At 40.4% G+C, this 14,353-nt stretch overlaps 1 protein-coding gene across 6 annotated transcripts in view; it reads left to right on the top strand.

Moving 5' to 3' along the window:
• ST3GAL3 (ST3 beta-galactoside alpha-2,3-sialyltransferase 3) overlaps positions 1-14,353 on the top strand; it is a 233,153-nt gene that overhangs the window by 113,956 nt on the left and 104,844 nt on the right. For 5 of the 6 annotated variants that reach the window (XM_050799866.1, XM_050799894.1, XM_050799885.1 and 2 more), the window contains one exon: positions 648-690. In XM_050799866.1, coding sequence (XP_050655823.1) covers positions 648-690 — 43 coding nt within the window. Of the gene's footprint in view, positions 1-647; positions 691-2,656; positions 2,664-10,486; positions 10,642-14,353 lie in introns of all 6 variants that reach the window. The other variant, XM_050799909.1, reaches the window with a different exon arrangement.

Genomic DNA, 14,353 nt, shown 5'->3' on the forward strand with positions numbered 1-14,353 from the left:
TCCTTTATAAATCTTGTACTCCATACAATTTTATAGAACTGCTTCAACCTCATTTTAGAATGAGGCAAGATGTAAAGAACTTAAATAAATTAAAATACTGATTAATCACTTGTTAGAAACATCAATTTGTCTTTAAATTTTATTGTAAACTTGCTATTCTTTATGTAATCTGATGTAGTGGTTCTTTATGATGACCATGAAGAGAATTGGCATGGATTTGGGGACCTGTTGACTGCCACATCCTCACCCCATGGCTAAGGTGACTGATTCAGCAAATGCTGTGTTTAGAGCTCAGAGGAAGCAGATATTGCATCTGAGCCTCTTAATTTTCCAGGTTCCAGTTTCATGGTTTACTAAATTTCAGTTCCAGTTACCACATTTATACAGGAAGGAAGGCAGTTGTATACCAACATAGGACTGGCTGCCCTAGAATGCATAGGAAATACCTGGCATTGAACTTGGTCCTTCACAAAACAGGTGTTCAGCTGGTGTTTTGTGGTTTATGTATTTAGTCGTATTCTTTGAAGCAGTTGAATTGTGTTCTTTTCCAAGGGTTGTCTGTCCCCATGGTCTAGGTCTGGGGGATGCAATATGCTAGTATCATCAGTGACTTGACTTAAATGACATTTTCTGCTTTTCTTTTTCAGAGTATGATCGGTTGGGCTTCCTCCTGAATCTGGACTCTAAACTGTGAGTAGAATGAGAAGATACATTGGCTCTGTGGCAGAGAGGTCTGTGAGAGCTGGGTCTCACTTTGAAGAGTCAGCTCTCATCACTCTTCTGGTGACTAGGGGACTCCCTGGGGCCTCTGTCCTCAGGCTGTCAGCAGAATCTTGGGGCATGTTATGGTCTGCAGTGGCCACAGAGGGTGGGATGATGGGTGCAAACATAAGGCCTTTGATTTGGCTGGCACAGGCAACTTATTATAGGAGGAGGCCACTGCCAGGAGTTGGAAGGATTAGGAGGCTCCTGGAAAGGCTTCTCCTACAGGGTAGAGGACAGTTGAGTCACAGCAGGAGGTAGGGACCTCTCAGAGATGCTCTGGCACCTGACATGCACAGCTTTCTGTGATCACTCCCTATCTTACTCTCCAGCTTCAACTCCTGCCACTCTTGCCACAGGTGAACCCTCCTTTTCCCTCTACCTTTGTGTATGCTTGTTACCTGTGCCTGAAATTCTCTTTCCTTGCTAGCTCACTTGGAAAACTAAAAAAAACTACTTCCTCCCCACACAAAATTGTCTCTTCCTCTGTGCTTCCTTTGAATTTTCTACCTCTGTTACAATTATCACACTATACTGTAATTGCATAATAATTACTGATTTTTTAAGGGCACAGGCTCAGAGCTAGGCCTAGTAGATAACTTGGTTCAAATCCCAGATTGACGTTTATTCTCTTTGTGATTTGGGGCAAGCTACTTAACCACTCTGAGCCTCAGTTTCGTCTATAAGATGATGACAATAAACTTATTCCACAGGGTTTTTGTAAGAATTTAATTGAAATGATTAATTCATAGAGGACTGTCAAATACTGAGTATCTAATCCTTCCAGGATCCTTCCCTACTGGTCTTCTTGGTCTCTCTAGCACCTAGACAGTATTGGCGTATGTTTGTCAGGTACCCATTAAACACTGAACACTTGGATGGATGGATGGATGGATGGATGGATGGATGAAAGGATGGGTGGATGGATGGATGATGGTAGGATGACTGTGTACTTTCCTATTTGACAAGCATGCCTTGAGTTACAGCTCTCTCCACTCCGTGTGTTCATGCCCCTGCAAGCCTGCTCACATAGCTGATGCTCAATAAATCCTTGCAGAACCACCTTACTACCTACTGTGATTCCTTTCTATTGTTAGTCATCTTTGTGCACCTCTGTCCCCTGCCCTTTACCAGGCAGACATCATGAAGGATCAGAATTGTTTCTCTTTCCTTATCCGTGTTGCATAAGGGCCTTTTCCACAGTTGTGTCTGATGATGATGGCCACACCTGCGTACAAGACATCAAATCAGGGGCTGGTTGGTTCTCCTACTGAATAGTCTGGCATTTGGCTTCTTGGCTCTGATGCCTCATACTGTGAGTTCAGGCATTGTAAATCTCCCAACTTTTACACATTATGGAGGCAACTATGAAGGAAAATGTGTGTGTTCTGTATACCAGGCTAGTAGAGAGATGTCAGCCGCATGTTAACATCTAGGGAATGGGGTATTTGATTGTGATAGAAAGCCATAGGCTTCACTCTTAGGAAATTCTTAATTTAGTACTCTGGAAAAAAACAAATCAAGTATAAGCCATAAGCAAGTGAAATGCCACCAGAACGGAAGAGATAAGAGTAATTCCCAAGTTGAATCACACTGATGAACAAAAGGCATATTCTCTAGGACATACTACAATATTTAAACTGTCTTCAGCAGTGAAAGGAGGAGGATGAGGAGGACATTCCTACCCTGCTCTCCTGACAGTTGGGTCCTGCAGAGTAGGCTGTTGTGTAGCTTTCTGTTGCATATCAGGCCAGTTCTTTGAACTATGTGAGTTAACTTGGTCGTTAGCACAGTAAATTGGCTTGGCCTCATTTGATTTAACACACAATCTAAGGTACAAGCTACTTTCCTGCCTCTAGCTGCAAAGCTTTTTCTAGTCCAGCGCTGTCTTCAGAAGTCCAGTGCTGTCTCTCCTGTCTCACAGATACCTGAGAAAGGTTTCCACCTACTTCCAGAGAGAAGTTTCCAAGTTAAGGATTCTGTTTTTGGTGGGGGCAGTTACTCAGCAAAGTTGAGATCACCCCTTACCAAGTCCCTCTCTAGTTGTGTTATATTCTATTTCTGAAGTATAGGAAAGGATCTGAACTTTAGTTGGAACTGGATTTGAATTCTGTCTCTGCTGCATAGTGTTACATGACCTTAGATAATTATTATATTTTAGCTTTCTGAACCCGTTTTCCTTTATGAAAAATGTAGATAATAGCACTCACTTCCTATGGCTTTATGCAGAATAAAAGAAAGTGTTCTATAAAGTATGAATAAGTATGCCAATGTAAGGCTTTCTTTTTATTTATCTTGATTGGGATTCTTTTAGCTGCTGTTGCTTCTTCCTCTTCTTCCTCCTCCTCTTCTTCTTCTTCCTCTTCTTCCTCCTCTTCTCCTTCCCCCTTTTCTCCTTCCCCCTCTTCTCCTCCCCCCTCTTCTCCTCCCCCCCTTCTCCTCCCTTCTCTTCTCCCCACTCTTCTTCTCCCCCTCTTCTCCTCCCCCCCTTCTCCTCCTCCTCCTCCTCTTCCTCCTTCTCCTTCTTCTCCTTCTCCTTCTCCTTCTTCTTCTTCTCCTTCTTCTTCTTCATCTTCGTCGTCGTCTTCTTACCTTTTTTGGTACAGACAGGCTCTTGCTATGTTGCCCAGGCTGGTCTTATACTCCTGGGCTCAAGTGATCCTCCTGCCTTAACTTCCTGAAGTGTTAGGATTACAGGTGTAAGCCACAGTATCTGGCCTCATTTAGATTCTTGGGTATAAGAATTTCATATGTTTTGGGAAAATTTCAGCCATTATCTCTTTAAATATTCCCTCTGCCCCACTCTCTCTCTACTCCTCTTCTGAAATTCTGGTTAAATTTTAGACCTTCTCATTATATTAACTTATCTTCCATATTTTTCATCTTTTAATTACTTTTATATTAACTAGAATCCCAAAGGACCCAGCATAAGGATAAACTAGAACTATTAATAAACCTGCACCCCCAAAGCAGGCTGCAAGAACAATTACCAAAGCACTGAGTAGGTCATGGCACTAGAACAAAAATACTTGGTATTTGTTGCCAGAGTTCTCATCACTCAGGTGATCTAGGGAACCTCAGGCCATGAATTCAGTTTAAGGTATTCCAGACTGGCAGTGCCTCCAAGCACCTGGCAGAAATAAATACAGACTTTCCATAGAGGAAGACATGCATTCCTCATAAATAACTTTTCAAGGAAATGAACAGCTTACGGTAAAAAATAACTAAACACACAAGGAAACAAGCTTCTATTGAAGCTTGTTCTCATGGTTTTATGAGAAACATGTAAAACAACTGGCAACAGAGGAGTATCCACAAAGATTTCTGAAATTGGAATTACCACACATTATTTATAAAGCAATTAAATATACTATATTTAAAGAAATAAGAGACAGTACTGAACTATATGCATAGAATAGGGAACTATGAAAAGCAAAATACCAGATTTGAAAAAACAATGAACTTCTAGAGTTAAAAAATACAATGACCAAAATTAAAAACTCAGTAAAAGGGGTTAGCAGCTGATTAGATACAACTGAAGACAGAGTTAGTGAACTGGAAGGTAAGACAGAAGAAATTATTTATAAAAGGGATTGGCAAACTCTTTTGGCAAAGGGCCAAATGGGAAATATTTTAAAATTTGGGGCCTTATTTCTTCTGTCACAATTACTCAGCTTTGCTGTTTTAACTTGAAAGCATCCATAGATAGTACATAGATTAATGAGTATGGCTATATTTTCAATAAAACTTTACTTATGGACCCTGAAGTTTTCATTATATATGTATACTTTTGAGATAGAGTTTCATTCTTGTTGCCCAGGCTGGAGTGCGGTGGTGCAATCTCGGCTCACTGCAACCTCCACCTCCCCAGTTTAAGTGATTCTCCTGCCTCAGCCTCCGGAGTAGCTGGGATTACAGGCATGCGCCATCACGCCTGGCTAATTTTGTATATTTAGTAGAGATGGGGTTTTTCCATGTTGGTCAGGCTTGTCTTGAGCTCCTGGCCTCAGGTGATCCACCCGCCTTGGCCTCCCAAAGTGTTGGGATTACAGGCGTGAGCCACCATGCCTGGCAATTTTATATAACTTTTATGTGTCAAAAATATGCTTTTTGATTTTTTTTCCCCATCTATTAAAAATGTAAAAGACATTCTTAACTTACAGGCCATATAAAAAACAGGTGAAAGGTTGGCTTTGGCCCACAAGTGTGGTTGGCTCACCCTTAATTGAGAATGCAGCACATCTCTATCTTGAGAATTGTCTCCTCACTCCAGATGTTTTCTATTCTTGGAACCCTACTGCATAGAAAAACTCCTTTTAAAAAAATGGATTCTGGGGTAAATGTGCAGGCTTGGTTACATGGGTTTATTGTGTGATGCTGAGGTTTGGAGTATGGATGGTCCCATTACTCAGGTAGTGAGCATAGTATTCAACAGGTAGTTTTTCAGCCCACTCTCCCCTCTAGTAGTCCCCAGTGTCTGTTCTTATTTTTATGTCCGTGTGTATTCAGTATTTAGCTCCCATTTGTAAGTGAGAACATGTGATATTTCATTTTCTTTTCTGTGTTAATTTGTTTAGGATAATGACTTACAGCTGCATCTATCAACATCATTTTTCATAGAAGTAGAGAAAACCATTCTAAAATGTATATGTAACCAAAAAGCCAGAATAGCCAAAGCAATCCTAAGCAAAAAGAACAGAGCTGGAGGTATCACATTGCTAGACTTCAAACTCTACTATAAGGATATAGGAACTAAACTTGATATTGCTGCAGAAACAGACAAATAGACCAATGGAACAGAATAGAGAACCCAGAAATAAAGCCACACAGCTACAACCATCTGATCTTTAACGAAGTCTACAAAAATAAGCAATAGGGAATGGACTCCCTATTCGATAAATGGTGTTGGGATAACTGGCTAACTATATGCAGAAGAATGAAACTGAATCCCTACATTTCACCATATATAAAAATTAAGATGGATTAAAGATTTAAATGTAAGACCTCACACTATAAAAATCCTAGCAGAAAACCTAGGACATACCCTTCTCATCGTTGGCTTTGGCAAAGAATTTATGGCTAAGTCCCCGAAAGCAACTGCAACAAGAACAAAAATTGACAAGTGAGACCTAATCAAATTAAAGAGCTTCTGCACAGCAAAAGAAACTATCAAGAGAGTACACAGACAGCCTACAGAATGGGAGAAATACTCTTAAAATACCTTATATCTAGTGATATTCCAAAAGCCTGGAAATAGACATTTTAGATTTTTTTTTGTCTTCACTGTATTTGTTTAATTATGTCTTCCTGGAATAGAGTGGCTTATATTTTCTTTGAGAATTCCCTTCTGCTTGTATCTACATGACAAAATCACTTGTTAGTGCTGTGAACATTATTCAGAATACTGATGTGCAAAACCTTGTCTTTTTACTACAAGAACTGTTGTTCAAGAAGGCAGAACTTTTTGGTGGTTAAAAATGTGAGCTGTGGAGTCAGACATGGAGTTTTGAGGCCCAGTTCCACATCTTACTAGCTCTAATCTGGAGTGAGTTATTTAACTACTAAGTCTCAGTTAAAGCATTGACAATAGTAATACCAAGGATGAGAGTTAGCCCTTATCAGTGTCTGGTAAACTGGCAGGGATATAGCCGAAAAATGAGACCTGGACTTAAGCTTGCCTCCTGCTCCATACCCCAGATTTCATTTCTTCACTCTTTCATTTAGCAGATTTTTTTTTTTTTTTTTTTTTTTTTTTTTGAGACAGAGTCTCGCTCTGCCGCCCAGACTGGAGTGCAGTGGCGTGATCTTGGCTCACTGCAAGCTCCGCCTCCCGGGTTCATGCCATTCTCCTGCCTCAGCCTCCCGAGTAGCTGGGACTACAGGCGCCTGCCACCTCGCCCGGCTAGTTTTTTTGTATTTTTTAGTAGAGACGGGGTTTCACCGTGTCAGCCAGGATGGTCTCAATCTCCTGACCTCGTGATCCGCCCATCTCGGCCTCCCAAAGTGCTGGGATTACAGACTTGAGCCACCGCGCCCGCCCTAGCAGATATTTCTTGAGCACTGGCTATGTGTTTTCTAATGGAATAAATGGAAACTTCTAAGCCACAGGTGTAGCCTTATAAGCTTGATTGGAAAGCCTATCCTGTAAGCTGAAGTCTTAGTGAATGGGGAGGAAGCAATTGAGAACAGGAAGGGAAGGTAAAGGGTAGTATTGCTGGATAGCATGAGCAACAGACAAGTTTTTGGTTGTTTCTTTTTTTATAATAAGCATGACATATTGGTGGTTTGGAAGCATTAATGGATTCCAGAGAGGATAACCGTGGATCCCAGGGTCCATGGAGTATAGATGAAAGAGCAGCCTCCTTTGCAGAGGGCTGTAAAAATGGTGTTTTCCCAAGAGACCCAGGTTTCTATGAAAGCAAAAATGGAAGGAACATTCACTGAAGAGTTTGAGGATATAAAGGAACACAGTTTTATGCCACATAATTGAAAGTTAGAGTGTCGGCTGTGCCGGGGGAGAAGTAGGAAATTGGACCAAGAAGAAGCAGAGAGTAGTGACTTGAGGGAAAGAAAACTGAGGAGAATATGGTTTGGAGAGAAACAGGAATAACTAGAATGTGAGACTGGTGAGCTGGTGACATTACTAGCCTTGCGGTTGCCTGAGAATTGACCCCGTCTTCCCCAGGGGTTGGGCACTCAGGCTGCTACGTGCAGGCAGCCACAACCTGATTTAATGATACCTCTGAGGGGGCACATCTGCTCTCTGAAAGGAGTCTACTGTTGTCTGGCTCAAAGTTGAGGGCCCTGGGAAAAGGCTCAGGGGTAAAGGCTCTTGCCTCAACAACAAAGTGGATACTCTCTAATTCAATCAACAGATTTGTTGAGCAATTAATATGTATCAGGCAATATTCTGTGCTCTGGGGATATACCAGTGAACAAGACAATCAATAAACAAAAATGTTATAAATAAAGTTTTTAGGATTTTGGAAGGTGATAAGTGCTGTGAAAGAAAATAGAGCAAGACAAGGGAATGCTGTTGAAGAGATTGCAGGTTTCAATGGGACAGTCAAAGTAAAACTCATTGAGAAGGTGGCATTTGAGCAAAGAGTCAAAGGAAGATAGGCAGAGCATTCCAGAAAGAACCCTAAGGAAATCTCAGTCTCCATTATAAGGAATATAACACAATGAGCCAGGAATGTGCCCGTTAGTCCAGGACAGAGATGAGCCATCTGGATTTCTTGAAGGAGCCAGATCCTGGTGTCCAGGTGTGAGTTTCCTGAGCCGATGTGGGCCTTCTGGGAGCAGATTTAATTAAATGGAAGTTTCATCTGTTTCTGCTGGGTGTGGGCAAGTGCTCTGTGCTCTGGGAAAGCTCTGTCTGCTGCCACAGTGTGGTGTTTTACAGTTGTCATGTGGGCAAGAGCATGGGGACTTTAATGCTCAGTCTAATTTCATAAGGAATTCCATGTGAAGACACAAAAATATGAAAATGAAAGCAAACAATGCTTAATCCCCAGAGCCTTGTGAAAACCAGGTCATTTGTAATAGTGGATAAACATGGAGCAGTCTAAATATAGCCTGAGGTGAGTTTAACACTTCTAAAACAGCCTGTCAAGTTCCCTAGGGCTTCAAGGGGAAAGCATTTATTGAGCACCTACTATATGCCCAGTGGTGCACTAGGTACTTTCTATGTTACCTTTTCCCGCAACATTTGCTTAATCTCATCCAGTATCATGGCTTTAAATGTAATCTATATGCTGATGACGCCTACATTTATATCAAGCCCAGTTCTCTTTCCCCACACTCCAGACTCATTTACCCAATTGCCTCCTTCATTCGGATGTGTATTAGGCATCTCACACTTAACATGTCCAGAACCAAACTCTAGTCTTTTCTACCCCAGGAAATGGCAGCTAACTACATCCTTCCATTGCTCACATCAAATGCTGTAGCATCATTTCTTTGACACTCAAATCTGATAATCAGTAAACCTTATTAGCTTTACCTTAAATACCCTCAGATCCAACCACTTCTCACTACCTCTATATCATCACTCTGTCCAAACCACCACCTCCCACTGAACTTTTGCACTCCTAACTAGTCTTCCAGATTTTATGCTTGCTTCTCTGTGGTCTGTTTCCACACTGAAGCCAAAGTGATCCTATTAAAATACAAGATAGGTCTTATTACTCCTGTGATCAGAACTCCCAATGGCTCCCCATTACTTGTAGAATGACAGCCAGAACCTTTACAGTGCTCACCAAGGCCCTACATGGTCTACACCTTGGTTTCTTGTTGGTCTCCTGATTTATTGTTTTATCCTGGGCTCCTTGCTGTGATTTGGATACTCCAGGCCTGTTCCCGCCTCAAGACTCTTGGCATTTGATCATTCCCTTGTCTGGAACACTCTTCCCCAGATACCTGCAGAGATTGTGCACTCCCTTACCTTTTTAGAACGTAGTTCAAATGTTACCTTCTTAATAAAGTCTCCCTTACCCATCCCATTTAAAATCATAGCCCCATCCTCTATTGGCATTCCCTGTTCCCCTTTACTATGTCATTTTCTCCAGGGTGTCTATCACTCTCAGATGCCGCATATGTTTTTACTTGTTTATTGTCTGTCTGCATCTACTAGAGTAGATGAAAAATAGAAATAGAAAAAAATAGTTTATCTATTTTGTTCCCTACATTTTCTAGCAGCAAAACCAGTGTCTACTGTATTACTTGTTGATCAATTAATAAATATTTGTTGCGTGGATAAATGGTGGACAACTCTATGAAGTAGATGGTATTTAAATGCATTTTAACAAATGTGAAAATGACTATAGAACGAATAAGTAATTTACTTGTGTTCACAGAACTAAATGTGATCAAGCCAGTATTTGAACCCTTCTCTGCCTGCCTCCAAACTTTTTTACTTTTCTCACTATTCAACATAGCTTTCTGTTTTTCCAAATTCACAGTCAGTTTGATCCTACGTTTTAACTATATACCAGAAGCTTTGTAAGGGCAGGAAGTAGGAATGTTCTGCTCACAGATATATTCACAATGCCTAGTATAGTGTTTATGTGCATAGTAAATATCAATAAATATTTGTTCAGTCAATCAAGGACAGAAGGAAGAGGGTATGAGTAAGAGAGAATAGAGCCACCTTTAATAACAAAATCCAGATCTTTCAAGTATTGTTATTAGAAGATTTTTAGGGAGGGGGGTCCAGTGGTGAGGACTGTCAGGTGGCCCCTTCCTTTATCTAACCCTGACTTTCCCCATCTCCTGGAGAGACTGTCACTTGAAGAACTTCTGCCACCATCATGCTGACTTCAGAGGGCCAGCTTCTCTTTAATGCCTTAAAAAAAAAAAAAAAAAAGAGGAAAGGGGGGTGTGTATGGTAGGGGGACACTTTCTTTTGGCTCCTCTAAGCAAAGCTAAAAATATTTCACTAAAGATTAAAAGAGGACAACAGAGAAATTCACCTTGAGAGGACAAGAAATCCAAAGGAGTAGTCTGGTTTCCAAAATGATTCTGTCTCTTCTATAGCTAGCACAAGCCAGGGCCATACTTACTTCACAACAGGAGAGCACGGCATTGCAGGATTTGGCTAGCTTCCTTGCTTCATGACATCTAGCCTTTTTCACAGCCCACTGTTCAAAGACTTTCTCCTAGACATCTTGAGCTATGTGATCAAGACCGAAAGAGCCAAATTCCCACTTTGCAGCTTACCAAGGACTCTCTCTGCACAGTGGTTTTTGACCTTGACTGCATATTGGAATCACCTAGAGAGCCTAAAAAATTACTGATGCCTGGATCCCATCCTCTAGAGATTTTGAAGTCATTGAGCGAGGACACAGCCTTTGCATTAGGATTTTTAAAGCTGCCCAGGTGAGTCTAATATGCAGCCAAATTGAGAACCACTGCTTTAATAAAAGATTCTGTTTCCTGTCTGAGGAAGTCTCCACTTCCCTAGGTAATTGATACCAAGAATAAATCTGTCTGTACAAAGGAGTATGTCTATGTGTGATGATTCATAACTAAGACCTCGCTACCCAGAGATTCTTATTTAGTTGATCAGGAATTGGGGCTCAGGTACCTTTATGTTTGAACATTCTCTCAGACGATTCTAATGTGCCAGCGTCAAGAACCATGAAGTGACCTCAGGCTTGTCACTATAATCATATCTGAATATAATATAACAACTACTGCAGAATATCATAATAGTTATGTTAGGGTAGTGCAGTTGCAGCTACTTTCTTTTCTTTTGATTCAAAATATTGTTTTTGTTACACCCTTACAGAAAAAAAATGTTTGGATGTTTCTGTAATTTTTTTCAAACTTTCATTATGGGCTATAGATCTCTAGACACTATTTTCAGAAATCCATTTTATATTAGTTTTTGGTTACCAATTTTTTCTCTAGTTTTTCTTAATGGTCTTTTAAAATCTCAGCCAATTGAAGAACTTCCTATACATTATATTGACTAATTTATCTTGTCCTTATCTATAATTGAAATAAATATATGTGTAAAGATGTAATATTTGTCTTTTCTATGCTGCCAAACTCCAGGAGACCTGAGGGTGGAACTTGAGAAGTCTGGAGGAATGGGCAGAGACCAAATTACGTGGGGCTTTAGAGATAGCAAGGAGAAATTTGGGCTTCATCTCAAGGGCAAAAGATGCCTTGAAGAGTTTTAAGCAGATGAGTAGTGACATAATCAGTTTTGACCTTTAGGAAGATGTCTTTGGCCGCAAGAAGGTAATTTGATTAGAGAGGGGCAAGAATGGAAAGGGAGAGGGTACTTAGGAGGCTATAGTAGAAGTACAGAGTAGAAATCAACAGAGAAAATCAACAAAACAAAACCTAGTTCTTTGCAAATATCTATAAAATTGATAAACCTCTAGCCAAAAAGAGAGAAAGAGAAGATATAAATTACTAATATGAGAAGTGAACATAGGATCATCACTACTAATCCATAGATATTAAAAAAATAATGGGCTGGGTGAGGTGGTTCACCCTATAGTCCCAGCACTTTGGAAGACTGAGGCAGGAGGATCGCTTGAGCCCAGGAACTTAAGACCAGCTTGGGCAACGTAGGGAGACCTCATCTCTTCAAAAAAACAAAATCAGCCGGTTGTGCCTGTAATCCCAGCTACGTAGTAGGTTGAGATGGGAGTATCACTTGAGCCTGAGAGGTCAAGGCTGCAGTGAGCTGTGATCATACCACTGCGCTCCAGCCTGGGCGACAGAGTGAGACCCTGTCTCAAAACAAAAGAAAAAGGATAATAAAAGAACATTGTGAACAACTCTGTACTCACAAATCTGGTAACTTAGATGAAATGGACTGATTCCTTAAAAGACGGAAACCACCAAAACTGACACAGGGAGAAATAGACAATCTGAATAAATCTATACCTACTAAAGAAATTAAATCACTAATTAATAACTTTCCAAAACAGAAACAACAGTCTCAGATGGTTTTACTGGTGGATTCTATCAAAATTTAAGGGAAAAAATGATACCAAATGGTACCAGTTCTCTACAATGTCTTCCAGAAAATCAAAACAGTAAGAACGCTTTCTAACTCATTCTATGCGTCCAACATTACCCTAGACATTACCCTATTACCCAAATAAAGATATTGTGAGAAAGGAAAACTACAGACCAATATCTCTGATGAATATGTTCCAGAAATCCTCAACAAAATTATTAGCAAATTGAATTCAGCAATGTATAAAAAGAATTACATGTTGCAGCCAAGTGGGATTTATTCCAGGTATGCAAGGCTGGTTCAGCTTTCAAAAATAAATTAATGCATATTCTGTGACATCAACAGGCTAAAGAAGAAAAATCGTATATCCATAGATGTAAAAAAACCATTTGATACAATCCAATACCTATTCATGATTTTTTTAAAAGTTATCAGGCCGGGCGCGGTGGCTCACGCCTGTAATCCCTGCACTTTGGGAGGCCGAGGCGGGCGGATCACGAGGTCAGGAGATCGAGACCATCCTGGCTAACACGGTGAAACCCCGTCTCTACTAAAATACAAAAAAAAATTAGCCGGGCGCGGTGGTGGGCGCCTGTAGTCCCAGCTACTCGGGAGGCTGAGGCAGAAGAATGGCGCGAACCCGGGAGGCGGAGCTTGCAGTGAGCCGAGATGGTGCCACTGCACTCCAGCCTGGGCGACAGAGTGAAGACTCTGCCTCAAAAAAAAAAAAAAAAAAAAAAGTTATCAGCAGACTATGAGTAGCGGGGAACTTCTTCAATTTGATCAAAAAACCTATAGCTAACATCTTGCTTAATGATGAGAAACTGGATTCTTTTCCCCTAAGATTGAGAAAAAACCAAGGATGTTCCCCCGCACCACTCCTGTTCAACATTATACTAAAGTCTTCACTAACACAGTAAGACAAGAAAAGGAAATAAAAGGCATACAGATTGGGAAGGAAGAAATAAAACTGACACTGTTCACAGATGACATGATTGTCTATGCAGAAAATCCCAAAGATTTTCTGGAACTAATTCCAGAAAAACATTCTGGAACTAATAAGCAATTAAGGCAAGTTTTCAGGCTGTGAGGTTAACATACAAAAGGCATTTGCTTTTCTATATACCAGCAAGAAGCAGTTGGAATTTAAAATTTAAAACACGGTGTTGTTTACATTAGTGCCAAAAAAAGGAAATACTTAGGGATAAATCTGATGAAATATGTGTGAATGTGTTTGTGCACAGATTCATATATGAATGAAGAAAACTACAAAACTCTAATGAAAGACATCACGTAAATCTAGATAAATGGATATTCCACATTTTGATAGAAGGACTCAGTATTGGGTTTTGGGGTTTTTTGGAAACAGGGTTGCCCAGACTGGAGTGTAGCGGTGCAACCACGGCTCACTGCTGCCTTGACCTCCCAGGCTCAAGTGGTCCTCCTACCTCAGCCTCTCAAGTAGCTGGGACTACAGGCATGCGCTACCACACCCAGCTAATTTATTTATTATTTATTTATTTTTATTTTGTAGAGTGAGGGTCTTGCTATGTTGTTGGGGCTGGTGTCAAACTCCTGGGATCAAGCAGTCCTCCTGCTTTGGCCTCCCAAAGTGCTAGGATTACAGGTGTGAGCCACTGTGCCCAGCCTCAATATTATTAAGATGTCAGTTCTCTACTTGATCTATACATTTGATGTAATCAGAATCAAAATTGCAGCAAGTAATTTTATGAATATCAACAAACTTATGTTAAAGTTTATGTGGAAAGGCAGAAGACCCAGAATCTACTGACGATGAAGAAGAAAGTTGGAGGATTGACAGTACCTGACTCCAGACCTACAATAAAGCTATCAAGATACAATCAAGATAGCATGGTATTGGCAAAAGAATGGACAAATAGATCAATAGAATAGGATAGAGATCGCATAAATTTACCCACATAAATATAGTCTGTTGATCTCAGACAAAGGAGCAAAGGCAATTCAATGGAAAAAAGGATAATTTTTTAAACAAATGATACTGGAATAATTAGATATCTGTATGTACAAATTAATCATTCACCTTGTACCTTTCACAAAAATTAACTCAAAATGGAACCTAAATAGACT

This window comes from Macaca thibetana, chromosome 1, assembly GCF_024542745.1.
Source record: "Macaca thibetana thibetana isolate TM-01 chromosome 1, ASM2454274v1, whole genome shotgun sequence".
Classification (NCBI taxonomy): domain Eukaryota; kingdom Metazoa; phylum Chordata; class Mammalia; order Primates; family Cercopithecidae; genus Macaca; species Macaca thibetana.